Source organism: Rhinopithecus roxellana, chromosome 6 (assembly GCF_007565055.1).
Source record: "Rhinopithecus roxellana isolate Shanxi Qingling chromosome 6, ASM756505v1, whole genome shotgun sequence".
Classification (NCBI taxonomy): Eukaryota; Metazoa; Chordata; class Mammalia; order Primates; family Cercopithecidae; genus Rhinopithecus; species Rhinopithecus roxellana.
The window spans coordinates 53,030,696-53,058,077 of NC_044554.1; the positions used below are offsets into that span (position 1 = coordinate 53,030,696).

The following is a 27,382-nucleotide window of genomic DNA, read 5'->3' on the forward strand; positions in this document are numbered from 1 at the left end:
ATTAGCCCTTTGTCAGATGAGTAGATTGCAAAAATTTTCTCCCATTCTGTAGGTTGCCTGTTCACTCTGATAGTAGTTTCTTTTGCTGTGCAGAAGCTCTTTAGTTTAATTTATCAATTTCGGCTTTTGTTGCCATTGCTTTTGGTGTTTTAGTCAGGAAGTCCTTGCCCATGCCTATGTCCTGAACGGTATTGCCTAGGTTTTCTTCTAGGGTTTTTATGGTTTTAGGTCTAGCATTTAAGTCTCTAATCCATCTTGAATTAATTTTTGTACAAGGTATAAGGAAGCGATCCAGTTTCAGCTTTCTACATACGGCTAGCCAATTTTCCCCAGCACCATTTATTAAATAGGGAATCCTTTCCCCGTTTCTTATGTTTGTCAGGTTTGTCAAAGATCAGATGGTTGTAGATGTGTGGTATTATTTCTGAGGGCTCTGTTCTGTTCCATTGGTCTATATCTCTGTTTTGGTACCAGTACCATGCTGTTTTGGTTACTGTAGCCCTTGTAGTATAGTTTGAAGTCAGGTAGGGTGATGCCTCCAGTTTTGTTCTTTTGTCTTAGGAATGTCTTGGCAATGTGGGCTCTTTTTTGGTTCCATGTGAACTTTAAAGTAGTTATTTACAATTCTGTGAGGAAAGTCATTGGTAGCTTGATGGGGATGGCATTGAATCTATAAATTACCTTGGGCAGTATGGCCATTTTCACAATATTGATTCTTCCTATCCAAAAGCATGGAATGTTCTTCCATTTGTTTGTGTCTTCTTTTATTTCATTGAGCAGTGGTTTGTAGTTCTCCTTGAAGAGGTCCTTCACATTCCTTGTAAGTTGGATTCCTAGGTATTTTATTCTCTTTGAAGCAATTGTGAATGGGAGTTCACTCATGATTTGGCTCTGTGCTTGTCTGTTATTGGTGTATAAGAATGCTTGTGATTTTTGCACATTGATTTTGTATCCTGAGACTTTGCTGAAGGTGCTTATCAGCTTAAGGAGATTTTGGGCTGAGACCATGGGGTTTTCTAAATACACAGTCATGTCATCTGCAAACAGGGACAATTTGACTTCCTCTTTTCCTAGTTGAATACCCTTTATTTCTTTCTCTTGCCTGATTGCCCTGGCCAGAACTTCCAACACTATGTTGAATAGGAGTGGTGAGAGAGGGCATCCCTGTCTTGTGCCAGTTTTCAAAGGGAATGCTTCCAGTTTTTGCATATTCAGTATGATACTGGCTGTGGGTCTGTCATAAATAGCTCTCATTATTTTGAGATACGTTCCATCAATATCGAATTTATTGAGAGTTTTTAGTATGAAGGGCTGTTGAATTTTGTGAAAGGCCTTTTCTGCATCTATTGAGATAGTCATGTGGTTTTTGTCTTTGGTTCTGTTTATATGATGGATTATGTTTATTGATTTGCGTATGTCGAACCAGCCTTGTATCCCATTTGATCATGGATGAAGCCCATTTGATCATGGTGGATAAGTTTTTTGATGTACCGCTGGATTCGGTTTGCCAGGATTTTATTGAGGATTTTTGCATCCATGTTCATCAGGGATATTGGTCTAAAATTCTCTTTTTTTGTTGTTGTGTCTCTGTCAGGCTTTGGTGTCAGGATGATGTTGGCCTCATAAAATGAGTTGGGGAGGATTCCCTCTTTTTCTATTGATTGGAATAGTTTCACAAGGAATAGTAGCAGCTCCTCTTCGTACCTCTGGTAGAATTCGGCTGTGAATCCATCTGGTCCTGGACTTTTTTTGGTTGGTCGGTTATTAATTGTTGCCTCAATTTCAGAGCCTGCTATTGGTCTATTCAGGGATTCAACTTCTTCCAATTTAGTCTTGGGAGAGTGTATGTGTCCAGGAATTTATCCATTTCTTCTAGGTTTTCTAGTTTATTTGCATAGATGTGTTTATAGTATTCTCTGATGGTAGTTTGTATTTCTGTGGGGTCTGTGGTGATATCCCCTTTATCATTTTTTATTGCGTCTATTTGATTCTTCTCTCTTTTTTTCTTTATTAGTCTTGCTAGCGGTCTATCAATTTTGTTGATCTTTTCAAAAAACCAGCTCCTGGATTCATTGATTTTTTGAAGGGTTTTTTTGTGTCCCTATCTCCTTCAGTTCTGCTCTGATCTTAGTTATTTCTTGCCTTCTGCTAGGTTTTGAATGTGTTTGCTCTTGCTTCTCTAGTTCTTTTAATTGTGATGTTAGGGTGTCAATTTTAGATCTTTCCTGCTTTCTCTTGTGGGCATTTAGTGCTATAAATTTCCCTCTACACACTGCTTTAAATGTGTCCCAGAGATTCTGGTATGTTATTATCTTTGTTCTCATCAGTTTCAAAGAACATTTCTGCCTTCATTTTGTTATGTACCCAGTAGTCATTCAGGAGCAGGTTGTTCAGTTTCCATGTAGTTGAGTGGTTCTGAGTGAGTTTCTTAGTCCTGAGTTCTAGTTTGATTGCACTTGCTGTCTGAGAGACAGTTTGTTATAATTTATGTTCTTTTACATTTGCTGGGGAGTGCTTTGCTTCCAACTATGTGGTCAATATTGGAATAAGTGTGATGTGGTGCTGAGAAGAATGTATATTCTATTGATTTGGGGTAGAGAGTTCTGTAGATGTCTATTACGTCTGCTTGGTGCAGAGTTGAGTTCAAGTCCTGGTTATCCTTGTTAACTTTCTGTCTTGTTGATCGAATGTTGAAGTGGGGGTGTTAAAGTCTCCCATTATTATTGTGTGGGAGTCTAAGTCTCTTTGTAAGTCTCTAAGGACTTGCTTTATGAATCTGGGTGCTCCTGTATTGGGTGCATATATATTTAGGATACTTAGCTCTTCTTGTTGAATTTATCCCTTTACCATTATGTAATGGCCTTCTTTGTCTCTTTTGATCTTTGTTGGTTTAAAGTCTGTTTTATTGGAGAGTAGGATTGCAACCCCTGCCTTTTTTTTTTTTGTTTTCCATTTGCTTGGTAGATCTGCCTCCATCCCTTTATTTTGAGCCTATGTGTGTCTCTGCATGTGAGATGGGTCTCCTGAATATAGCACACTGATGGGTCTTGACTCTATCCAATTTGCCAGTCTGTGTCTTTTAATTGGAGCATTTAGGCTATTTACAATATTAGGCTTAAACAATATTTAAGGTTAATATTGTTATGTGTGAATTTGATCCTGTCATTATGATGTTAGCTGGTTATTTTGCTCATTAGTTGATGCAGTTTCTTCCTAGCATCAATGGTCTTTACATTTTGGCATGTTTTTGCAATGGCTGGTACTGGTTGTTCCTTTCCATGTTTAGTGCTTCCTTCAGGAGCTCTTATAGGGCAGGCCTGGTAGTGACAAAATCTCTCAGCATTTGCTTGTCTGTAAAGGATTTTATTTCTCCTTCACTTATGAAACTTAGTCTGGTTGGATATGAAATTCTGGGTTGAAAAATCTTTTCTTTAAGAATGTTGAATATTGGCCCCCACTCTCTTCTGGCTTATAGAGTTTCTTCCAAGAGATCTGCTGTTAGTCTGATGGGCTTCCCTTTGTGGTTAATCTGACCTTTCTCTCTAGCTGCTCTTAACTTTTTTACTTCATTTCAACTTTGGAGAATCTGACAATTATGGTCTTGGAGTTGTTCCTCTCAAGAAGTATCTTTGTGACATTCTCTGTATTTCCTGAGTTTGAATGTTGGTCTGCCTTGCTAGGTTGGGGAAGTTCTCCTGGATAATATCCTGAAGAGTGTTTTCCAACTTTGTTCCATTCTCCCCATCACTTTCAGGTACACCAATCAGATGTAGATTTAGTCTTTTCACATAGTCCCATATTTTTTGGAGGCTTTGTTAGTTTCTTTTTACTCTTTTTTCTCTAAACTTCTCTTTTCACTTTATTTCCTTCATTTGATCTTCAATCGCTGATACCCTTTCTTCCAGTTGATCACATTGGTTACTGAAGCTTGTGCATTTGTCACGTAGTTCTTGTGCCATGGTTTTCAGCTCTATCAGGTCATTTAAGGACTTCTCTACATTGGTTATTCTAGTTAGCCATTCATCTAATCTTTTTTCAAGGTTTTTAGCTTCTTTGCAATGGGTTTGAACATCCTCCTTTAGCTTGGAGAAGTTTGATCGTCTGAAGCCTTCTTCTCTCAACTTGTCAGAGAGTCATTCTCCGTCCAGCTTTCTTCTGTTGATGGCGAGAAGCTGCATTCCTTTGGAGGGGGAGAGGTGCTTTGATCTTTAGAATTTTCAGCTTTTCTGCTCTGTTTTTTCCCCACCTTTGTGGTTTTACCTACCTTTGGTCTTTGATGATGGTGACGTACAGATGGTGTTTTGGTGTGGATGTCCTTTCTGTTTGTTAGTTTTCCTTCTAAGAGTCAGGTTCCTCAGCTGCAGGTCTGTTGGAGTTTGCTGGAGGTCCACTCCAGATGCTGTTTGCCTGGGTATCAGCAGTGGAGGCTGCAGAAGAGTGAATACTGCAGAACAGCAAATGTTGCTGCCTGATCGTTCCTCTGGAATCTTTGTCTCAGAGGGGTACCCGGCCGTGTGAGGTGTCAGTCTGCCCCTACTGGGGGGTGCCTCCCAGTTAGGCTACTTGGGGGTCAGGGACCCACTTGAGGAGGCAGTCTGTCCGTTCTCAGATCTCAAACTCCGTGCTGGGAGAACCACTACTCTCTTCAAAGCTGTCAGACAGGAACATTTAAATCTGCAGAGGTTTCTGTTACCTTTCGTTTAGCTATGCCCTGTCCCCAGAGGTGGAGTCTATGGAGGCAGGCAGGCCTCCTTGAGCTGCGGTAGGCTCCACTCTGTTCGAGCTTCCTAGCCGCTTTGTTTACCTTCTCAAGCCTCAGCAATGGTGGGTGTCCCTCCCCCAGCCTTGCTGCCACCTTGCAGTTAGATCTCAGGCTGCTGTGCTAGCAATGAGGGAGGCCCCATGGGCATGGGACCCTCTGAGCCAGGCACAGGATATAATCTCCTGGTGTGCTGTTTGCTAAGACCCTTGGAAAAGTGCAGTATTAGGGTGGGAGTGACCTGATTTTTCAGGTGCTTGTGTCATGGTTTCCCTTGGCTAGGAAAAGGAATTCCCTTACCTCTTGTGCTTCCCAGGTGAGGCGATGCCTTGCTCTGCCTCAGCTCTTGCTCGGTGGGCTGCACTCACTGTCCGACATACACCAGTGAGATGAACCCAGTACCTTAGTTAGAAATGCAGAAATCACTCGTCTTCTGTGTTGCTCACACTGGGAGCTGTAGCCTGGAGCTGTTCCTATTTGGCCATCTTGGAACCGCCTCACACTACCTCTTACTTTCAATCTATTTGTCTTTGAATCCAAAATGTATCTTTTGAATGCAGCATATAGTTAGGTCATGTTTTCTATTTTTGTTGTTTGTTTTGGTCCATTATGCCCATCTCTATTTTTTAATTGGAAAGCTTAATCCATTTACATTTAATGTAATTACTAATAAGGTAGGATTTGTCTGCCATTTTTCTATTTTTTCTATGTCTTTTGTCTTTTTTTGTTTTTCAACTCCTCTAGTACTGCCTTCTTTTGTATTAAATAGATATTTGCCAGTGTGCCATTTAAATTATCTTATCATTTCTTTTTTTCTTTTCTTTTTTTTTTTTTATTGAGATGGAGTCTAACTCTGTTGCCCAGGCAGGAGTGCAGTGACACGATCTTGGCTCACTGTAACCTCCACCTCCTGGGTTCAAGCAATTCTCCTGCCTCAGCCTCCTGAGTAGTAGGGATTACAGGTGCCTGCCACCACACCTGGCTAATTGTTTTGTATTTTTAGTAGAGATGGATTTCACCATGTTGGACAGGCTGTTCTCGAACTCCTGACCTCAGGTGATCCATCTGCCTCGGCCTCCCAAAATGCAGGGATTACAGGCGTGAGCCACCGTGCCTGGCCTAACTTATTTTATTGGTTATTGGTTGCACTAGGAATTACCAGCAACATCTTAATTTATAAAAATCCAGTTTTCATTAATACCAATTTAATTTCCACAGTATATAAAAACTGCTTCTCTGTGGCTTCACTTTCCTTCCCCATTTCCTTCTGCCGTTATTGTCACAAATTACATCTTCAAAACATTGTCCATCAACTTACATTTGTAATTACTGCATTATGTATTTGTCTTAAATCAGATGAGGGTGGTTACAAACAAAAAATACATTTATACTGTCTTTTTCATTTACCTATGTAGTTACCTTTACTGGTGCTTTTCTTTCTTCATGAGAATTCCAGTTACTCTTTAGTGTCTTTTACTTTCAGCCCTAAAGACTCTCTTTGGTGTTTCTCCTTGCTAGCAACTGACAGCCTCAGCTTTTGTTTATCTGGCACATTATTTGAAATGTCCAATTTTCAATTAAAAATTATGTAACTTGGAAAGAAACTAGAAAGTAAGACCCATACAAAGGAAATAAGAGCAATCAATAAAAACTGTTCCTAAGAAAACCCAGATGTTGAACTAATTTCTCCTTCATTTCTTTTCTTTACTTTCTTTTTTTTTTTTTTTTTGAGATGAAGTCTCACTCTTGTCCTCCTGAGTAGCTGGGATTACAGGTGCCTGCCACCAGGCCCAGCTAATTTTTGTATTTTTGGTAGACACGGGTTTCACCATGTTGGCCAGGCTGATCTCAAACTCCTGACCTCGTGATCCACCCACCTCAGCCTCCCAAAGTGCTGGGACTACAGGTGTGAGCCACTGCGCCTGGCCTTCTCCTTCATTTCTGAAAGACAGTTTTGCTGGGTATAAAATTCTTGGTTGATTCTTTTCACATTTTGAATACATCATCACACTACCTTCTACAGGCATGTATGGTTTTTGATGAGAAGTTAACTGTTAATTTTATTGATGATTCCTTGCACATGATGAGTTGCTACTTTCTTGCTGCTTTCAAGATTCTCTTTGTCTTTCAAAAGTTTGATTACGATGTATCTAGTTGTAGATCTATTTCAGGTTTTCCTACTTGGAATTCATTAAGCTTCTTGGATGTATAGATCAATCTTTTTCATCAAATTTGAGAAATTTTAGCCAAAAATTTTTCAAATATTCTTTCTTTCCTTTCTCTCTCTGTCTTCTCCTTCTAAAACTTCCATTATGTGTTGTTGGTATATCTGATGGTGTCCCACAGTTCTCTGAGGCTCTTTTCATTCTTCTTTTTCCTTTCTGTTCCACAGACCAAATAATCTCAATTGATCTATCTTCAAGTTCACTGATTTTTTTGTTTTGCATGCTCAAATCTGCTGCTGAACCCTTCTAGTGAATTTTGCATTTCAGTTATTGTACTTTTTGGCTCCAGAACCTTTATTGGTTCCTTATTATAATTTCTCTGTCTTCATTAATATTCTGTTTGGCGAGGCATCGTTCTCACGCTTTCTTTTACGTTTTTAGAGATGGTTTCCTTTAGCTCTTTGAACCTATCAAAAATAGCTGATTTACACTCTTTGTCTAAAAAGTTCAACATCTGGGTTTTCTTAGGAACAGTTTTTATTGATTGCTCTTATTTCCTTTGCATGGGTCTTACTTTCTAGTTTCTTTGCAAGTTACATAATTTTTAGTTGAAAATTGGACATTTCAAACAATGTGCCAACTCTCTAAGTCAGATACTTCTCTCTCCTCAGGGTTTGATTGTGCTTATTTTAGTATTAGGTTGGTGCAAAAGTAATTGCGGTTTGCACCAACCTAATAGTTGCTGTTTAGTAACTTTTTTGAACTGATTTTGTAAAGTGTGTATCTTCATTGTTTGTGACTATTGAAGTCTCTACTTGGTCAACTAATGATTAGATGGAGATTTCCTTAAACACCTGGAACCAATATGTCTCCTAGTCTTTGCCAAGGGGCTCTGTATGCACTTTGGGGCATGTCTCCAATTTTCATTAGGCAGTTTTCAACTCTGCATAGCTTTTATTTCCTGCTAGCACAGAGCCTCAATGTCAGCTAGTAGTCAGAGGTAAGGATCTTCTCAGGTGTTAACAGAGCATGTGCACAGACCTATGCATTCACATGGCCTTCTAAATTCCTAAAAATATACTGGAGCTTTTCAAAGCCCTTATGGACATCTCATCCTTCAACGTTTCATTTTACATTTCTTGGTTAGTCTATTGTTTGCCCCTACTGTTACCTATTGCCTCAGCCAGTCACGATGTTAAAATATTTGACAAATAACTCCCTCTTCAGGTGGAAAAACCTTTAGGACTGAGCTAGCTCCAATGAGGTTTAATAAAGACAAGCCTTTCTGGGTTTTTTTCCAGGGACCCACTAGATAGGTCAAATAATGACTCTTCTTTGGGAATGAGACTTTGAAGTAGTTCCATTCCTGTCTCCTCCCTCTGGTACAGGTACTAGGAACGTGGGCTGTAAGTTTTCAAGGCTGCCATGGAACTAGAGATGGTGGAGCGGTGGCGGGGGCGGGCTATAGGACTAGGGTAAATTAAAATACTATAAAGATTGCTGTTCTTACTGAGAGTTTGCTGTTTTTCTTGACTAAATGCTAGATGGGTTGCTGCAAGCCTTTGACTAATTTCCAGGGCTATAAGAAAGTTGATTCTGACAATTTTTGTCAGTTCTTTCATTGCTTCCTTTATGGAAAGGCAAACTTGCTGGGGTCCTTAATCCACCATTTTCACTGATATCACTCTTCCTTTTTTAAAAATGTTATTTTATTGCAAAACAATATGGAAACTACAACTAAATTAACTTTTTTTTGAGACAGAGTCTTGCTCTGTTGCCCAGGCTGGAGTGCAATGGTGCGATCTTGGCTCACTGTGACCTCCACCTCCCTGGTTCAAACAACTCACCTGCCTCAGCCTCCCGGGTAGCTGGGATTACAGGCACACGCCATCACACCTGGCTAATTTTTGTATTTTTAGTAGAGATGGGGTTCACCATGTTGGCCATGCTGGTCTCGAACTCCTGACCTCAAGTGATCCACCCACCTTGGCCTCCCAAAGTGCTGGTATTACAAGTGTGAGCCACCGCACTCGGCCTAATATTTTAAATTAAAAATTAACATTAGGCTGGTGTGGTGGCTCACTGTAATCCCAGCACTTTAGGAATCTGAGGTGGGAGGACTGCTTGAGGCCAGGAGTTCAAGACCAGCCTGGGCAACATATGAGACAGTGTCTCTACAAACAAATATAAAAATTATCTGGGCATGGTGGCACGTGCCTCTAGGCCCAGCTACTTGGGAGGCTAAGGTGGGAGGTTCACTTGAGCCCAGAAGTTCCAGGTTGTAGTGAGCTATGATTATACAGTTATACTACAGCCTGGGTGACAGACCAAGACCCTGTCTCTAAAACAGTAACAACAAAAACAAAATTAACGTTTTATACAATGAAAACATTAAAATCACAATTAAAATCAAAGAGAAAACCCCTCATTCCATTTCTAATTAAATTCATTTTCATTCGTCCATGTTACTATCTAGTCTTTATCCATACACTTTTTTTTTATTTACATTTTTGTAGTAATACTACAGGTAAGATTTCCTTTTTTTTTTTTTTTAAGATAGAGTCTCGCTCTGTCGCCCAGGCTGGAGTGCAGTGGCATGATCTCGGCTCACTGCAACCTCCGCCTCCCGGATTCACGCGATTCTTCTGCCTCGGCCTCCCAGATAGCTGGGATTACAGGCGCCCGCCACCACACCCGGCTAATTTTTACATTTTTAGTAGAGACGGGGTTTCACCACGTTGGCCAGGCCAAACTACTGACCTCAAGTGATCCGCCTGCCTTGACCTCCCAAAGTGCTGGGATTACAGGCGTGAGCCACTGCGGCTGGCCTATAGTTAAGATTTTTATATTCATTTTTAGTGAATGTTATACCATAAGTACTCTCCCCCCATAATCCTTCTGCCTCTCATCTTTCCTTTTCCATTTTCCTAGTACCTCTTATTGCCTCCTCTCAACCACCCTTGTGTGTTTCTTCATCTTTCCCCGTGCTTATTCAAAAATGTCCTGTCACACACAGGCTTCTCTTTTTATTAGACTTTTAAAAAAATTAATTCTTGATCATTCAACTTGATTATTTAGACATTTCTGTACAGACATCTTTTCTCATTTAACACCACATCATGGCTGTCTGTCCCTCTAGATCCGCACAGGGAGATTTAACACATGCTTGTTAAACAGGCTTCATAATAGTCTTTAAAGATTAGCCACACGGTTCCCACTTAACCCTACCTCCCAGGTAGGGCTCCCCCAGTAACACTTTCACACATAACTTATTTACTGTTCCTTTTACTTCTGGAAGATTCCGAGAGGAAATGTCGCTGGGTCAAAGGTCACGTGCGTTTTCAATTTTAATAGCTATTCCTGGATTACTTCCCCAAAGGGTTCTAACAACTCGCATTGCTCTCAACACGTGTGAGAGGGTCCTTTGCTCTGACGGGTCTTCTAAAATACTTGTTCAATCGTTACTTATCAGGGGCTGGGAGTAACGGATTTTTTTCTTTTTCTTTTTTGAGAGGGAGTCTAGCTCTGTCGCCCAGGCTGGAGTGCAGTGGCGCGATCTCGGCTCACGGATTTGTTCTTTTAAAGAACATACCCTTTTATATTTAAACGAAGGAACTCATTGATGCACCGAGGCGAAAGGAACATTTAATTAAGGCCGTCTTCCATTGCGGAGTGATCGCTTTTGTCACTTGTTCGAGGGGTGAGGGCTCCCGTCAGTTGTCCCTGTTTCTGTGGGCCGTCTACCGAAGCCCTGGCTTGGCTTTAACCGCTGAGCAGCTTTAACCGGCGGCGTCCAGCTGGCTCCGCCAGCGCTGCCGCCGCCCTCGAGGCTCCCTCTGACTGAAGGCGCTCGGAGCATCGCGGAATTAGGGGCTCCTGGTCGGTCCCTCAAACATCCAAGGAAGCCATTTTCAGGGCCTAGGGACTGGCCGCCGCGAGCCGGGCCGAACGCCCGAACTCACGAGCTGCCGAGCTCCCGTCGGGCGGCGGCCTCACAGCTGGGGGCCCTGAGGCGGAAGGCGCAGCCGCTCAGCTGCGGGCCGGGGGCGTGGCGAGGGCGCACAGGTTCTGTTTTTCGCCGGCCCGGGGCCGCTTTCGGTTTCGTTTCCCGCCGGCGCCTCCACCCTGCGAGAGCCGTCCGCCAGCCAGCGTCCGCCGCCGTCCGCGTCGCGCCACCCGCGGTCCGACGGGCGCAGGCACAGCGGCCATGGCCCAGGCCGGCGTCGTCGGTGAGGTGACCCAGGTGCTGTGCGCGGCCGGGGGCGCCCTGGAGCTGCCCGAGCTGCGGCGCCGCTTGCGGATGGGCTTGAGTGCCGACGCGCTGGAGCGGCTGCTGCGGCAGCGTGGCCGCTTCGTGGTGGCGGTGCGGGCGGGCAGCGCCGCCGCGGCCCAGGAGCGCGTGGTGCTGGCCGCGTCGCCGCTGCGCCTGTGCCGCGCGCACCAGGGCTCGAAGCCGGGCTGCGTGGGGCTCTGCGCGCAGCTGCACCTCTGCAAGTTCATGGTCTATGGCGCCTGCAAGTTTCTGAGAGCCGGGTAAGGCGCCGCGCCGGGAGTGACGGCGGGCGGAGGCCCTTCGCGCCCACAAGCACTTCCAGCCCGTTTGGGAGTCCTACTTGAAGTCTGAGCATACAATTCGGTGGCTCTGCCCTGGCCTCGCCCCGTCATACACTAAAGGGAGCGTTTATTGAGCACCTGCTGAGTACCTGGCACAGTGCGAGGGACTCGGGGTCGAGTGGGGTCCTCTAGACGCCTAGGGAGAGAGAGTGATTTACATAGAGCGCGGTAGTGCCGGGTGTTCCCCACCCGGGTGTGGCCGTGTGGGGTAGGGAGGTAGGGAGGCGGTGGCCTAGGGGAGTCCACGACGCTGCGGGTCCCCCCTTGCCAGCTTTGAGAGCAGACAATGAAGGTTTTCTCTGCCCAGCAGCTGGAAGAGATCTTTAAACCCCGTTCAACCCTATTTATCTGCTTACAAACTGGAAAATGCAAGCTCCCTGCCATCGCCCACATGTCCTGGGGCACTGGTCCCTGCCCACTCGGTACCCTTCTGTGCCTGAAACACCTCCCCCCCCCCCCAGCCTGCGTATTTCTGGGAGCCTGAGCATTTCTGGGAGCCTTTGCCTGGAGTGCCCTTCCTGCTCTTGGTTGGCCCTGTTTGTTAATCCTTCAGGCCTGAATCTAAAGATCACATCCCATTTGAGGACTTTTCCTCACCTTACTCTTGGTCACAGGGAACTGTTTGTTTTCCTCATGGCACCCACCTGCCAATAGAATGGAAACTCCCTGAGGGCAGAGGCCCTAGCTGTCTCCCCAGCACTTAGCGTCCATGTTCTGTGCATAACACGTGGTCAGTGGGATGTGTGGAAGGGATTGCTGAGGTTTATGTCTAAGAATTTGGGCCTCACCCTGAAGGTGATGGGGCAGGTAAAATGGCAGGAGAGAGCAACCATCAGGTTTACATTTTAGGAAGTCTTAGGTAGTGGTGTGGGTGCCAATTTAAGGGAGGATGTTGTGGGGAACCACTGGGAAGCTAGTCATGTAGGATAATTCCTTCCTCCCCTGCTCCCTCCTTTCTTGCTTGCTCCCTGGTGTGTGTGTGTGTGTGTGTCTGTCTGTCTGTCTTAATAGAGTAGATATTTCTTGCTCATGTCAGGCCCAGCAGTGAGCATGGGGTGGGGGGCCTTGATCCATACAGTCATTCAGGGATCCAGGCTGACTGACCTCCGCTCGGTGCCCCTCAGCGCATGGCTCTTGAGGTCAGCCTAGGTATCCAGTTCTAGGGGGCTGATTGAAAAGAGAGTTGCATGGGAGGTTTTTGTGGGCCAGGTCTAGAAGTGGTGGATTTCCTTTCACCCACATCCCGTTGACCAGAAGCTGTCTCATGACCCTGTCTAGATGCAGGGTGGCTGGGAAATGTAGTCTCTAGGAAGCAGCTGTCTGGAAGTATCCAGATTAGAACTTTGCAAGGGCTGTGTGTGTGAGAAATTTGGGAGAGGTGAGTTGGTGACGGTGTGGTGAGAGGATATCACAGAGGTGATGACTCTTCAGTCTCTATTCCTACTGTGGCATGGGTGTTGTTCACTGAGAGAGCAAGAGAGGGTTTTAGTTTGGAAGCATGCGCAGGAGGCAGCTGTTCAGGTCAGAAGCTTGGTAGGAAGGTCAGGGCTCCAGTGCGCTGGGCTGGTTTGGGAAATACTGGGTGGTGTGTGTTGTGGCTGCAGCCCCAGGAGTGGATTAGATCTGAGGTAGAGTCTGAGGCCCGAAAAGAGGCTGAAGGTGGAACTCTGGGGAAATCAGCCTTCAGGGATGAGGCAGTCCAGGGGAGGGCAGGGAACAACAGCCCACGAGGAAGAAGGCACACAGCAAATAGTGGCTGGATGGAGCCACTCTTAGGGGTAACTGCTGGATCTGTTTAAAGTTCATATTTGGTAAAATAAAGATGGCAGCCCTGTTCTTAAGCTAGTTACCAAAATGTGGCTTCAGGTCTGACTTGTCTCAGAAATCTGGAGTGTGATATTTACTGGCTCAGATGACCTTGAGTTTTCTTCATTCTTCAGTTTTTTCTTTTCTTTGTGGTTTACACAGGTGAATTTCTTGAACCTTCCATTTCTGACTCACTTTAGGGAGAGTAGGTGTGGTTGGCTGCACTTCTCTGCTTCCCCTGTGACTCTGCTTGTCTTCCTGAACTGCAGGGTCAGTTCTTTTAGAAAAAGGTCATCAGTCCTGCTGCAGAGCTGGTACGGAGTCCTGGGTCCCTGGCTCTTGGTCCTCAGCTCAGGGGGCAGTGAGCTTGGTGGTCTAGGGCACAGTCCCAAGATCGAGCCCACCTTGTTTCAATCTGGGCACTGCTCCTTGCTAGCTGGTGGCTTTGGGCAAGTGACTTTACCTCCAGGTCTCAGTTCCCTCATCTGCAAAGTGGAGTTAATGATATTACTCCCCTCACAGGCTGGTTGAGGACTGAATGAGTTAACTCATAAAACATTTTGGCAATCCCCGATACTTGGCAGTTGCTCAATAAATTTTAGTAGTCGTTATCATTGTCACCATCAGTCATCATTACACTTATTAGATATATTTGGCTCTGGCAGCACCAAATTGTTTGCCTCTCTTCTGGAATGTTCTTCCTTTCTCCTCTTGCTGTCTCCTCACCCTTTAAGTATTCCACTCAGACTTTATGCCATCCAGCGTGCTCCCCTGATTTCTTCCCCAGTTCTCTCCCAGCCCAGACTGGCTCAGGTGCCCTTCCGCTCTGCGCTGACGGATTCTGACCACAGCTGACATTGCACTTGCCACTCCATATCAGAGTCCCCTCTATGTCTATCATCTCCACTAGATGAGGGAAAGAGAGCAGGCAAGGATGACTTCCGGGTTTTTGGTCTGTGCAGTGGGAGAGGAAAGTTGCCTTTTACTGAGCTGGGGGATTCCGTAAAAGGTGCAGGTGTGGGGTGGATTGGGGTTTAGCATCCTCCTGAGATGTGACATAGGTGGCATGGCAGTGCCAGAGTCAAACAAATGCTTTTGGCCTGACTCTTCTGGGTCCTGGTGACTCAGACAGTCATTTAAAGGTTTATCTTTGGGTTCTCAGGGCATGGTGCCAGTATCTGGCTCACCCTGGTGCTTATCAGATACTTGTGGATGGAAAGAATGGAGGAAGAGAGCAAAAAAAAAGAACTGGGTTCAGGGCTGTGTGTGTGTGTGTGTGTGTGTGTGTGTGTGTGTGTGTGTGTGTGTTTATACGCCTGCATGCATGCACGTATGTAACCTGTAATGATAAGATGCCGTGCTTGTTGATTCAGCCTGTGGTTAACTGTTTACCAACTGACTGCTGTGCAGTAACTCCTCTTTGTCATTCTCATCAGATGCTTGCTCAGAGGTGCTGTCCTGGGCCTTAGACCTTGCAAGGCCCCATCTCCTCCTTGGTAAATTGTTGTATAGACATGCTGGTTTTTCTTTTCTCTTTTTTCTTTTTCTTTTCTTTTCTTTTCTTCTTCCTTCCTTCCTTCCTTCCTTCCTTCCTTCCTTCCTTCCTTCCTTCCTTCTTTCTTTCCTTCCTTTCTTCCTTTCCCTTTCCCTTTCCCTTTCCCTTTCCCTTTCCCTTTCCCTTTCCCTTTCCTTTCCTTTCCTTTCTCTTTCTTTCTTTTCTTTCTTCTTTCTTTCACAGAGTCTCGCTCTTGTTGCCCAGGCTGGAGTGCAATGGCGTGATCTTGGATCACCACAGCCTCCACCTCCTGGGTTCAAGCGATTCTCCTGCCTTAGCCTCCTGAGTAGCTGGGATTACAGGCATGCACCACCTCGCCCAGCTAATTTTATATTTTTAGTAGAGACAGGGTTTCTCCATATTGGTCAGGCTGGTCGTCTTGAACTCCTGACCTCAAGTGATATGCCCACCTCAGCCTCCCAGAGCTCTGGGATTAGAGGTGTGAGCTACCGTGTCCAGCCTACATGCTGGTCTGGTGCTTATAAACACTATCAGGAAGTGTTTCTGAAAAATTGTCATGAAGACTGATTTTAGCAGCTTTCAGTTTGCCAGCACTGCCATAACAAAGTCCTAGGAGGCTTAAACAACAGAAATCGATTTTCTCACAGTTCTTGAGGCTAGAAGTCTGAGATCAAGGTGGCAGGGTTGATTTCTTCTGAGGCCCCTCTCCTTGGCTTGTAGATGGCCACCTTCTCACCATGTCCTCACATGGTCTTCTCTCTGTGTGTGTCTGTGCCCCAATCTCTTATTATAAGGACAGTAGTTATGTGGGATTGGGGCTCACCCTATTGACCTCTTTTTAACTTAATTACCTCTTTAAATACCTGCTTTCCAAATAGAGCCATATCCTGAGGTCCTGGGAGTTAGGACGCCAACATAGGAATTTTGAGGAGACTCATTCAACATATAACACCAGCTCTGCTTCTTTGCAGGAAGAACTGTAGGAATAGTCACAGCTTGACAACTGAACACAACCTGAGTGTGCTGAGAACTCATGGCGTTGACCACCTGAGCTATAACGAGCTATGCCAACTGTTGTTTCAGAACGACCCCTGGCTTTTGCCAGAAGTGAGTGCCAGGGGAAGTCTGGGTTTCACAGCTCCCTGGGGATGTTCCTGTATCTTGGGAAATGTAATGACTGTGAGTGGAATGGGTGGGCCCTTAGTGGTCTCTGGTCTGGTTCCCACATGCAGAAATTTGGGATGTGGAGCAGAAGGAGCAGTTGATTGAAGTTCAAGGGTCAGTTTTACCAACAACCCAGTTCCACAAACATATGTGCCAGATGCCATGGATAGCTGTGTGACTAGGGCTGATTCTTTAACTTCTCTGAGCCTCTCAGTGTGCTCCATTGAGAAATGAAAGGGTGGTATTTGGCCTTCTCTAAGATGCTTTAAGCCCTCAGAGCCTCTTTGACTTTGAATTGTAGAATAGAGAACTCAGAGAAAACTGGGGCCTGGGGAAGGGAGAATTGATGAGTCAGTGGGGGAAGAGTATAGGTAGATTGTAGCAGTCCTTAGGATGTAGCCATTTGATTTGCATCGTCTCATGTGAAAGGAGCAGCTATAGTCACTTTGAAGTTCTTAGATTTTCCCAGTGGAGGGGCTGCTTCTGTGCAGTCTCCTTTCCACTTGGTTCCCATTTTAGCCAAGGGCATTTGTTAGCAGCCATCATCTAGAGTGAGGGATGTTATAGCTGTGTTCTGTGTGGATGATGGAATCACAGCTTGTGAAGCCCCTTTCTCTCCAGTGGACTGGCCACTGGGGAGGTGGTGTCGTGTGAGACCTTCCTGAACTGGTGGTTTTTTTCCTGTCTGTCAACAGATTTGCCAACATTACAACAAAGGAGATGGACCCCATGGCTCTTGTGCCTTTCAACAACAGTGCATCAAGCTCCATATCTGCCAGTATTTTTTACAGGGGGAATGCAAGTTTGGCACAAGCTGTAAGAGATCCCATGATTTCTCTAATTCTGAGAATCTGGAAAAATTGGAGAAGTTGGGTATGAGCTCAGACCTGGTGAGCAGGCTGCCTTCCATTTATAGAAATGCACATGACATCAAGAATCAGAGCTCTGCTCCCAGCAGAGTGCCTCCTCCTTTTGTCCCACAGGGGACTTCTGGTAAGGCTGGTGGGAAGGTAAGGCTGGTGGGGAGCATGGGAGGTCCTGGACTGGGGGCTCCCGGATTCCAGCTAGCCATTACACGGAGTGTGTGACTTTGGGCAAGTCTGGTGCTGCTTTTAGTAAAATGGAGTTGATGATACTTTCCTAACAAGGCAGGGGGTGCAGGGGTGAAATCATAGACATGATCAAGCAAGCCATCCTAGACAAATGTGAATTGGTATTGATGGTGAGTGAATTCTGAATAGGCCTAGTCTGCACTGAAATGGGAGACTTGGCTCCTCCCCCTGTGCAGTCACCCCTCTCTTCACCCCCACGAGAGCATGTCCTTCAGGAAGGAACCCAGAGTTAGGAATGCTGTGCTGACAGCTCTGGGGAGCGTCCCTTGTGTTGTATTCTGATTTTACAAAATGAGTGAAAGAAGCATACCTTAATTATGGCATTGGCTGTATTCCTGCCATGAATAAGTAGAGTTTTTGAGTCATTGTAAATTCGTCTGCTTTGTTCCCTGCTCATCTCCAGCACCTAGACAGTGCCTGGCCCACAGTCGGTACTCTGGTGTTTGTTGAATGAATGAGTGTGCTAGGATGCTTATTTTTTTAAAAACACTGTCAGGTTTAGTGACAGGCAAATTTCAAGCAGAAATTTTTATTTAATAAGCATTTCTTGAGTACCTGTTGTTGGGCAGATGAATAATGTGGTCTGTCATGGAGATTATGATACACTGGCATCCGTTGGATTTCACAGTATCAGCTGTTGGCTGGCCGTTCTGTTATCCACTCTTTCATTCAGCACCTTTGTGTGCTTGCCACATGCTGGGCACTGTCTTGGGTGCTGGTTATTCCTTGGCGAAGCTGAGACATGCCTCCCCTCAGAGCAGAATCCAACCCGCTCAGTTAGCTGTAGTGGTGGCTACAGTTTTAACAGAGCACTTCCTAGAATGTCAGTTGCATGCCAGGACTGCCTGCAAACAAATGCACCACTCTAATTGTACTTGACTTTTATATTTAAAAGTTGTCCATTGTATTTGTTTTTTCTTTACATTGTCTTCAGTTATGTTTTGTTGATTTCTTTCAGTTGTAGGAAGCCTAGAAGTAGACAGGTTTTGTATTAAATAGATCTTTAAGAGTATCTTAAAGCCTTGAATACAGTTGGATTACAGCCTTGTCAGAGAGGGAGGAGGGATCCACTGCCCAGTGATACCAGCTTCAAGGGCAGTCACCATCGTGGGGAGAGAGGGAGATGACCTCCGGGGTCCCATAGACCTGGATTTCGAGTGAAGTATCTCAGGGGCTTATAAAAAGAAAAGGGAAGATGAATAACAAAATGACAGGTGACACTAAATAGGGATTGCAAATTAATTTTATGTGTTCATTTGGGGGTAGCTGGGTGAGAGTAAATGTCGTAGGTAAAGACTCATTGGCATAGTGCTAGTAGAGATAAACTAGAAAGGATTTATGTGCCCTTTTTATATTAAGATCCTGATAATTAACCTAAAATTTATTAAAGGGGCTTCATTTTGAAATGTGGACTTTGTATTTATTACTCTTTTTTTTGGTATTAGTACCCAGTTCTGATAGTTCATTAATGAATATTTGCTATATAGCCTCAAATCTAGTTTATAAAAAGTAGCCCTCTGTTTGCCCTCAGGGGTCATCAACTTTAGGCATAGAAGGAATTGTAAGATGCCTCAACATGTAAGACGGTGGTTCTCCCCTTATTACAAAAGTGTCCCAAGCCCCACCCCTGGAGGTTCTGATTAAGTCTGGGGTGAAGTCAGTCTATTGCAGAATCAGGCACTTGTGTTTTTAAATGGGTCTTCTAGTGAATTGGGTGGACAGCGAGAGTTGAGAAAGGAGTCCCTTCCTGGAGTCCTGGATCTGGCAAGCAGCTAGCTGTGTGGCCTCAGGCTGCCAGCCTGTCACTAAAAAGTAGAGGACCCACCTGTGTAGGAGCACTTTCACCCCAAACATGATAGGGCTTTGTGAGCTTGCCTTGCCCACTTTTGTGCAGAGAGCTGAATGAATCCTCTTTAACTCTCCTTTGTACCCCATGTCAGAAGCTGACATATGTTTGTGGTGTTTCTTTGCAGAAAGAAAAGACAGTTCAGGTTCTGTGTCCCCAAACACTCTTAGCCAGGAGGAGGGTGATCAGATCTGTCTGTACCATATCCGGAAAAGTTGTAGCTTTCAAGGTAAGTTGGAGGAGGCTCCTTCATCCCCCTTGTGGGAGGGGTAACTGCTTGTTATTCCCAGAGCTGTGCTCTGAAGTCACCCCCTACCAAACCTCTACCCCATCCAGAGAGGATCAGGGCTTGGCACTTTGGCCAAACCAATTCTGAAGGTATTTTGTTGGGGAGTTGAAGATGGTAGCAATTCTTTGAGTTTTTAGAAATTAAATGTGGATCATTTTTGGGAACATAACTGGTTCATGCACCAAATGAGTGTCAAGTATTGAGACTTGGTCAGCTTAGCATGAAGTCACAGACCTGCACAGGACAGGGAACTGCTCAGCCTGGTGGGAACAAAGATAAGGGTAATGATAGGCTGAGAGCTCCCTTCGAAACTGGAAAGGACTTCACTGTGAAGGAAACACTTGTGTTAGCTCTTGGAGGATGAGTAGTTGTTTAAATTGGGGGTTTCTTCTGTATTGATCCAGTGAGCAATCCAGTGATCTCTCTTTTATCAGAAGCAGCAATTCTGGTGTGCATGTGTGTGTCTGTATTTTCACTAAACCTTTGTTTTCTTCTTAAATGCTGTCCTGGGCTTTGACTGAAGAAAGGTTTGTTCTCAAATTTGGTGACTCCCCTTGACAACCACCAAAACTTCTTGGTTCATTTTCAGTTTTTAAAAACTAGCTAAGCAATTCATGAATAGATCACTCTGTAAAACAGTTCAGTAATACAGAGTGAAGCCTGAAGTTCTCCATCATCTTTGCCAAAAGGTAAACACTTCCTGTGTGGTTGTGATATTTGTTTTACCTATTTTTAAGCAGATAGGAGCATATGATAATGTTATTATTCAACCTGCATCTGAACATTGTATTTTGGAGATTTTTTTCCATGCCAGTATGTGAAAGTCCACCTCATTTTAAAAACAAATGTGTAGTATTTGATTATAATGATGTTCCATTGAGCATTCAAGTACATATATGTGAGTATTTCCATAGATAGATTCTGGGGAATGGAATGATAGGTCAAAGAACATGAGCTCTATATATACATATATATGTGTATTCTGAAAGCAATATTATTGAGCTGTAGTTTTCACAAGATAAAGTGTACCCATTTTAAATGTATACTTCTGAGTTTTGCTAAGTATATATGCTCATATAACCATCTCTACCATCAAGATATAGAACCCCCTCCAAAAACATTGTTTTGTTCCCCTTTATAATGAATCCTCACCCCCTAGTTTGTCACCCCCAGGAAATCCCTGATCTACTTTTTGTCACTATAGATTAGGTTTGCCTTTTCTAGAATTTCACATAAATGGAATCATACAGTGTATTATCTTGTGCCTCGCTTCTCTCATTAGCATGTTTTTGAGATTCAGTCATGCTGGCGTATGGATCATTTGTTTCTTTTTGTTGCGCAGTAGTATTCCATTGCATGATTGAATACAATTTGTTTATCTGTTCATATGTTGATGAACATTTGGGTTGTTGCCAGTTTTTGGCTTTTACAAATACAACTTCTATAAATATTTATGTATACGTTTTCATGTGGATATATCTTTCCATTTCTCTTGGATAAAGACCTAGACATAGTTACTGGGTTATGTCATGTGATTGACTTTGTAAGAAACTGCCAAACTGTCTTCCAAAATAGATAATGATATTTTATGTTCCCACCAGCAACGTATGAGAGTTTCAGTTATTGTATATTCTTGCTAACACTTGGCATTGTCTTCTAAATTTTAGCCATTCTAATCAGTGAGTGATGATGTTTCATGGTTTTAATTTGCATTTGCCTGATCATTAATGATGTTTAACTTTTATTTACATGTACTTTTGGGGCATTTGTATATTTTCTGTGAAGTATCTACTCAAATCTTTTGCCTGTTTTTTATATAACAGCTTTACACACACACACACACACACACACACACACACACACACACACGGTCTTCAGAAAGTTCATGGAAAATGCATATTATGAAAAAATTAAGGATGGAGTTCAAAACTTTTGCACCAAAATAAATTCATACTAACTTGTAATAACATATCTGAACAGGATCTAGTTTGAGGCACTAAGAAGGATAAGACATCAATTTGGAAAGAGCCCCTATCAAAGCAACATCAGTTTTGCTGCAGTTGAAGCAAGAACAAATATCAAATTTATGGTGACTCTTGGGTGGCAGAATGACGAAATCATTGATGCTTTGCAAAAAAGTTTATGAGGACAATGTCCCAAAGAAATCAGTTTATAAATGAGTAAGTCACTTTAAGAAGGGATGAGAGAATGTTAAAGATGGAGCTATCCACATCAATTTGTGAGGAAAAAATTAATGTTGTTTGTTCCTTAATTGAAGACCAGTGATTAACAGCACAAATAGTAGCTGACACCAGACATCTTGATTAGTTCAGTGTATACAATCTGCCAGAAAAATTAAAAATTAAATTTGAGCAAACTTTCCACTCTATGGGTGCGAAAACCATTCTGCCTGGATCAGCTACAGACAGGAGCAGAACTTTTTTGAATGGAAATTTTAAACAAGTGGGATCAAGATCCTGAAGCATTTCTTTGAAGAGTTGTAACAGGAGATTGGAACATGGCTTTACCAGTAGGATCCTGAAGACAAAGCAATGGATCCTAAAAGGGAAAAGTGGCCCAGTCACAGCAGAAGTGGTCAGGAGCAGAAGTCACAGCAACAGTTTTTTGGGTGGCTCAAGACATTTTGCTTGTTGGCTTTCTAGAGGGCCAAAGAGCAATACCATCTGCTTATTATGAGAGTGTTTTGAGAAAGCCAAAGCTTTAGCAGAAAAATGTCCGGAAAGCTTCACCAGAGGGTCCTTCTCCACCACCACAAGACTCCTGTTCATTCCTCATCAATCAAGGGCAATTTTGCAAGAGTTTCAATGGGAAATCTATAGGCATCCACCTTACAGTCCTGATTTGGCTGTTTCGGACTTTTTTGTTTTCTAATCTTAAAAAATCTTTAGGCCGGACATGGTGGCTCATGCCTGTAATCTCAGCACTTCAAGAGGCCGAGGCAGGTGGATCACTTGATATCAGGAGTTCGAGACCAGCCTGGCCAAAATGGTGAAACCCCATCTCTTCTAAAAATACAAAAATTAGCCGGGCGTGGTGTCACATACCTGTAATCCCAGCTACTTGGGAGGATGAGACAGGAGAGTTACTTGAACCCGGGAGGTGGAGATTGTAGTGAGCCGAGACCATGCCATTGCACTCTAGCCTGGGCAACAAGAGCGAAACTCTGTCTAAAAAAAAAAAAAAAATCTTTAAAGGGCACCCATTTTTTTTTTTTTCAGTTAATAATGTAAAAAAAAAGACTGGATTGACATGGTTAAATTCCTGGGACCCTCAGTTCTTTATGGGTGGATGAAATGGCTGGTATCTTTTACAAAAGTGTCCTGAACTTGATGGAACTTATCTTGAGAAATAAAGTTTATATTTTTTATCTTTTAATTCCATTTTCCATGAACTTTTTGAAGTCCACTTATATATGTAATATTAACACAGAATTGGGCAGCCATCATCATAGGCAATATGAAAACATTTTCAACACCCTCAAAGTAACCCTGTTTTCATTAGCAGTCAGCCACCATTCTTCCCTCCCTCCAGCTCCTAATGACTACAGATGAAGGTTCCGTCTCTATAGATTTGCTTGAATATTTCATATAAATGGAATCATACAGTATTGGTCTTTTGTGACTGTTATACCCATTTTTATTGGGTTGTTTGATCTCTTATTATTGAGTTGTGTTTTGTATGTGATTTATACTGAAGGTATATCCTCCCAGTCTTTCATGTTTACTTCCTTTATAGTGTATTTTGAAGAACAGGTATTTTAATAGTGATGTCCAGATAATATATTTTTTTCTTTCATGGTTTGTGTTTTTTGTGTCCTAAAAATATTTGCCTATTCTAAGCCTACAAAATGTTTTCTTTTATGGTTTTTTCCTAGAAGTTTCAGAGGCTGGGCTTTTAGGTTGAAGTCTAGCTGTGAATGCTTGTTCTTTTAACTCTGATCATTCTCCTTAGGTATCGCTGCTTCTGTGTGAGTTGCTGCCTCTCTTCGAATTATTTTCCTTCATGTGTTGAGTGATTCTTGGTTGTCTTGTCACGTTGGTGCTTGAGAATCCCGTATGCCTGTTGGTTGATTTCCATGGGGCTGATTTGCATTCCAGGCCCTCATTCTAGTGATGGTTGGGAAGAGGCAGAAGGTTCTGCTTGGTGAAATGGGAGGCTGGCATGCAGCCTAGGACTGGGATGGGGGCTTTGGTGGCCATCTCATTTGCTTTTCTCTCACTGTAACTCTTACATTCACACTTAGTTTAACTAGGAAGCGCACAGCAAGCTTCCTTCATGCAAGCAAGTTAGGGCAAGGGAGTGCCTGTGCCAGGGGCTCCCATTGTTCTCATTATGATTGGCCTGGGTATCTTTCTTGCTCCTGGCTTCATCAGACTGAATCTGTGATGACCCCAGATATTTTCTACTTCTGTGGTGTGTTCTGCATATTTTGTCTGCATTTTTCTCTCTTCTTTTTCTATCTATTTGATTCTCATTGCTCCATAGTTCTAGCAATTCTTGAATAATTCTGATCTTTTGATGGTATTTTTTATTGTTTTCCAGTGCTTTTGGATTTATTCTTCTCTCTGGCCTGTTATTTCAAGGACTATAGGGAGGAATTGCTGGGGTGGATATGGTATTTTGTCTGCCAAATTGATTTGATTTCTATGACTCACCTCCTAGAAAGCCCCTGGAATGCCAAAGTGAGGTAGGGAACTTTAGAAGTAGGGAAAAGAAGTTGAGAAAGGGGACAGGAAGACCAGGACAAGGGAAGGGACCTTATGTCTCTACCGCTGTGTTGGGACTAGGCTCTCACCAGCTGCTGTGGCTGCAGTGCCTTACGTGGTGCCTCCTGTCCTGGGCACCTTCCAGCTGTGAACAGTGTGGTCTGTAGCTCAACTTTGATTCAGAACGGAAGTCTCAGGCCTGCTGTTTGATTGTAGTGCCTTCCCCTGGCCCCCAAGTCCTTCCCGAGGAAGCATCAGCCTGGAGGGCCCTATGGAGCGCACCTTCCCCAGAATGTGCCTGCTTGCAGGGAGAGCCTGTCTCAGGCTGTCCATAGTACACCTGTGCCTGGGGTTTGTAGTTAAAGCATTTGAATACTGGGATGCCCTGGGGAGACCTTCTGCTCTCATCGCTGATCATTTCCTCTAGTGCCTTTCAGGGAGGGGACAGGAACTCGTTGGTCATGACCTTGGACCATATCTATTTTTGTCTCTCCTGGCCCAGCCCCTTAATTACCTGTTGTATACACACCTGGTTGAGAGAGTCCAAGAGGTTCCCTGACCTAGTGAGCTGTCCATGTTCAAACTGGACAAGTTAGTCACTGGTGTGGCTATGTCCAGCCTTGTTGAACTTAGAGAGTTTCCTTGCTTAGGTGTCTCTACCTTGTTCCCTCTGTCCTCTCAGCCTGGCACTCTCTTCTGCCCTGTCTGCTCCGCCCAATACCTGGTCTGTGACAAGCCCAGGCACCCTCCCACCCTCCTCTGTGGTACTTCCCCCACCATGGTGCTTTTGCAGAGCCTGGGAAAGAAGTGGCATTGAGATGTGCCTGAAAGAATGCACACGATTTTAGAAAATTTTAATTTTTTTCAAGTATCAAATTAGCTAGTTTCATTATTATTTTGAAATACAAATTAAAAATGTACAAAGGACACTCAGTAAGAAATAAGTCCCCCTCACACCAGTTTTCTCCAGAACTCAAGTCCCCTCCAAGAAACTGCTGTAATTATCCATTCCTTGAATATCCTCCCATCGAGACTTTATACATGTACAAGGGTATGTGTCTGTTCAGTTTCCTTATTACACATGCACACTAGCATGGCTTTCTACCTTTTTCACTTAATTAGATGTGTAATTTTTGGAATAAAATGACAGAAGTCTTTGCTCATAACTTTGTCTCTAGCTACCAACTTCCCTTTGCAAGAAATAATTTGTGCATGTGTGTGTTTAGTGAGAATATCCCTAATCATATTTTTTTCTATTTTTTACCCAAATAGAGGCATTCTGTACCTTGTTCTCTATCTTTCTGCCTTAGAGCAGATATCTTGGAGGTAGCCAACTGCATGTCACAGTACAAAGAGCATCTCATTCTTTTTCTCTCCTTTCTCCCTCTCCTCTCCTGACGCTCCTCTGGGTGGATGTAGCTGAACCTCACATAGGCTGTTGACAGGTAGGGAGGGGGTGTGGGTGGCGTTCCAGGTGGTGGCAGGCACCAGCAAAGGCAGGACAGGCAGCGTGTGCTTGGAGTGATGAGAGAAGTGAGTATCTGGCTGCCCAGGAGAAACATGAGGTTGGTGAGGGGAGTAGCTCACTGGAACCCATAGGTCTGGGCCATTGTGTGGATGTTGGTGGGAGTGTGTCAAGGAAGGAGTGAGCATGTTGTTAGCCAGAAGAAGCAAGAAGCCTGTAACCATGCTGCTGACCTCCCTTCAGTTGCACGTATTGGGTTGGGATGGATTTCTGGTAGAGATGAATCTGGCTCCATCTTTGCTGTGATCTCTGCCCATCCAAAGCCACGTGGAGAGTGATATTGAGGAGTCAGACTGCCCCCTGCAGTGATGAGACCTTTGACTTTCCCATGATCAGCTTCTTACTCTCATTAAATAAAATTCATAGATGATATAAACCATCAACATACATATTTCTAAAAAATTGCTAGGTGTGGTGGCTCACGCTTGTAATCCCAATACTTAGGGAGGCCAAGATGGGTGGATCACTTGAGGCCAGAAGTTCGAGACTAGCCTGGCCAACATGGTGAAACCTTGTCTCTACAAAAAATACAAAAATTAGCTGTGTGGTGGTACACACCTGTAATCTCAGTTACTCAGGAGGCTGAGATGGGAGGATCACCTGAGCCTGGGAGGTTGCGGCTGCAGTGAGCTGTGATTGTGCTACTGCACCCCAGCCTGGGTGACAGAGTGAGACCCTGTCTCAAAAATAAAAATATAGTAAGGTCCTGTTAAAAAGTGAGGCATAAAGAAGGAAGATGTATGTCTTAGTCCATTTTCTGTTGCTTATAACAGAATACCTGAAACTGGATAGTTTATAAAGAAAAGGAATTTATGTCTTACCTTTATGGAGGCTGAGAAATCCAGGGTCAAGGGCCTGTATCTGAGGAGTGCCTTCTTGCTAGTGGGGACTGCAGAGTCCTGAGGTGCTGCAGGGCATCACATGGCAAGGGGGCTGACCATGCTAGCTCAGGTCTCGCTTCCTCTTATAAAGCCAGCAGTTCCACTCTCATGATAACCCATACACCCATTAATCCATTCATCTATGACCCAGTCACCTCTTAAAGGCCTTACTGCTCAATACTATCACATTGGCGATTAAGTTGTAACGTGAGTTTTAGAAGGGACATTACTATTACATACATCATAGTAATGTATATAATGTATATAATAAAATACAAAAAGTGTTTCCATATCTAAATGCTCAGACACGCCTGCACTGAAAAAACAGACTCCACCACACATTTTCAGAATGTTCCCAGCTCAGCGGGCAGCATCACACCTGTTGACAACCACAAGGCTGGGGCATGCTGCGTATCGCCAAGCTATCTTACTCCTTTATGTTTTTATTTCAGATAAGTGCCATAGAGTTCATTTCCATTTGCCGTATCGATGGCAATTCTTGGATAGAGGCAAATGGAAGGATTTGGACAAAATGGAACATATCGAAGAGGCATATTGCAATCCCAAAATAGAAAGGTAGGAAATATGTCTCTTATCTCTGTTTTGTGCCTGGGCTTCTGTGTGCGGTGAAGGAAGTTTAGCTTAAACAGCAGTGTTTAGTTTTGATAACCCTTGCGCGCATGTGTGGCTGTCAAACACACTCTCTCCCTCTCTCTGAGCAGCCTAGTCTGGAGGTAGAAGCTGGGCTGGAATTGGAAGTCAGCGTTCGTACTGGCAGTTTAGTGGCTTTGTTCTCCCACCTCCCTCTCCTTTCAGACAGGAGCAGTGGGGAAAGGAGATGCTACCAAGACAAGTATTAAGTTCTCAATTATTTGGTGCTGGGATTGATCATGTACGTCTATACTCATTATTACAGAAAAGCGAGAGGTGATTATTTCTGTTTGTGAAATTTTAACCTTTGGCCTATACAGCCATACT

General features: G+C 43.9%; 1 protein-coding gene across 1 annotated transcript in view; it reads left to right on the top strand.

Annotated features, from left to right (window-relative positions):
* Positions 1-10,285: 10,285 nt before the first annotated feature.
* PARP12 (poly(ADP-ribose) polymerase family member 12) overlaps positions 10,286-27,382 on the top strand; it is a 39,966-nt gene continuing 22,869 nt past the window's right edge. The window contains exons 1-5 of the mRNA XM_010356278.2: positions 10,286-11,457; positions 15,832-15,967; positions 16,720-17,017; positions 19,110-19,211; positions 26,857-26,980. Of these exons, the coding sequence (XP_010354580.1) occupies positions 11,132-11,457; positions 15,832-15,967; positions 16,720-17,017; positions 19,110-19,211; positions 26,857-26,980 (986 nt within the window). The 5' untranslated portion in view covers positions 10,286-11,131. The remainder of the gene's footprint in view (positions 11,458-15,831; positions 15,968-16,719; positions 17,018-19,109; positions 19,212-26,856; positions 26,981-27,382) is intronic.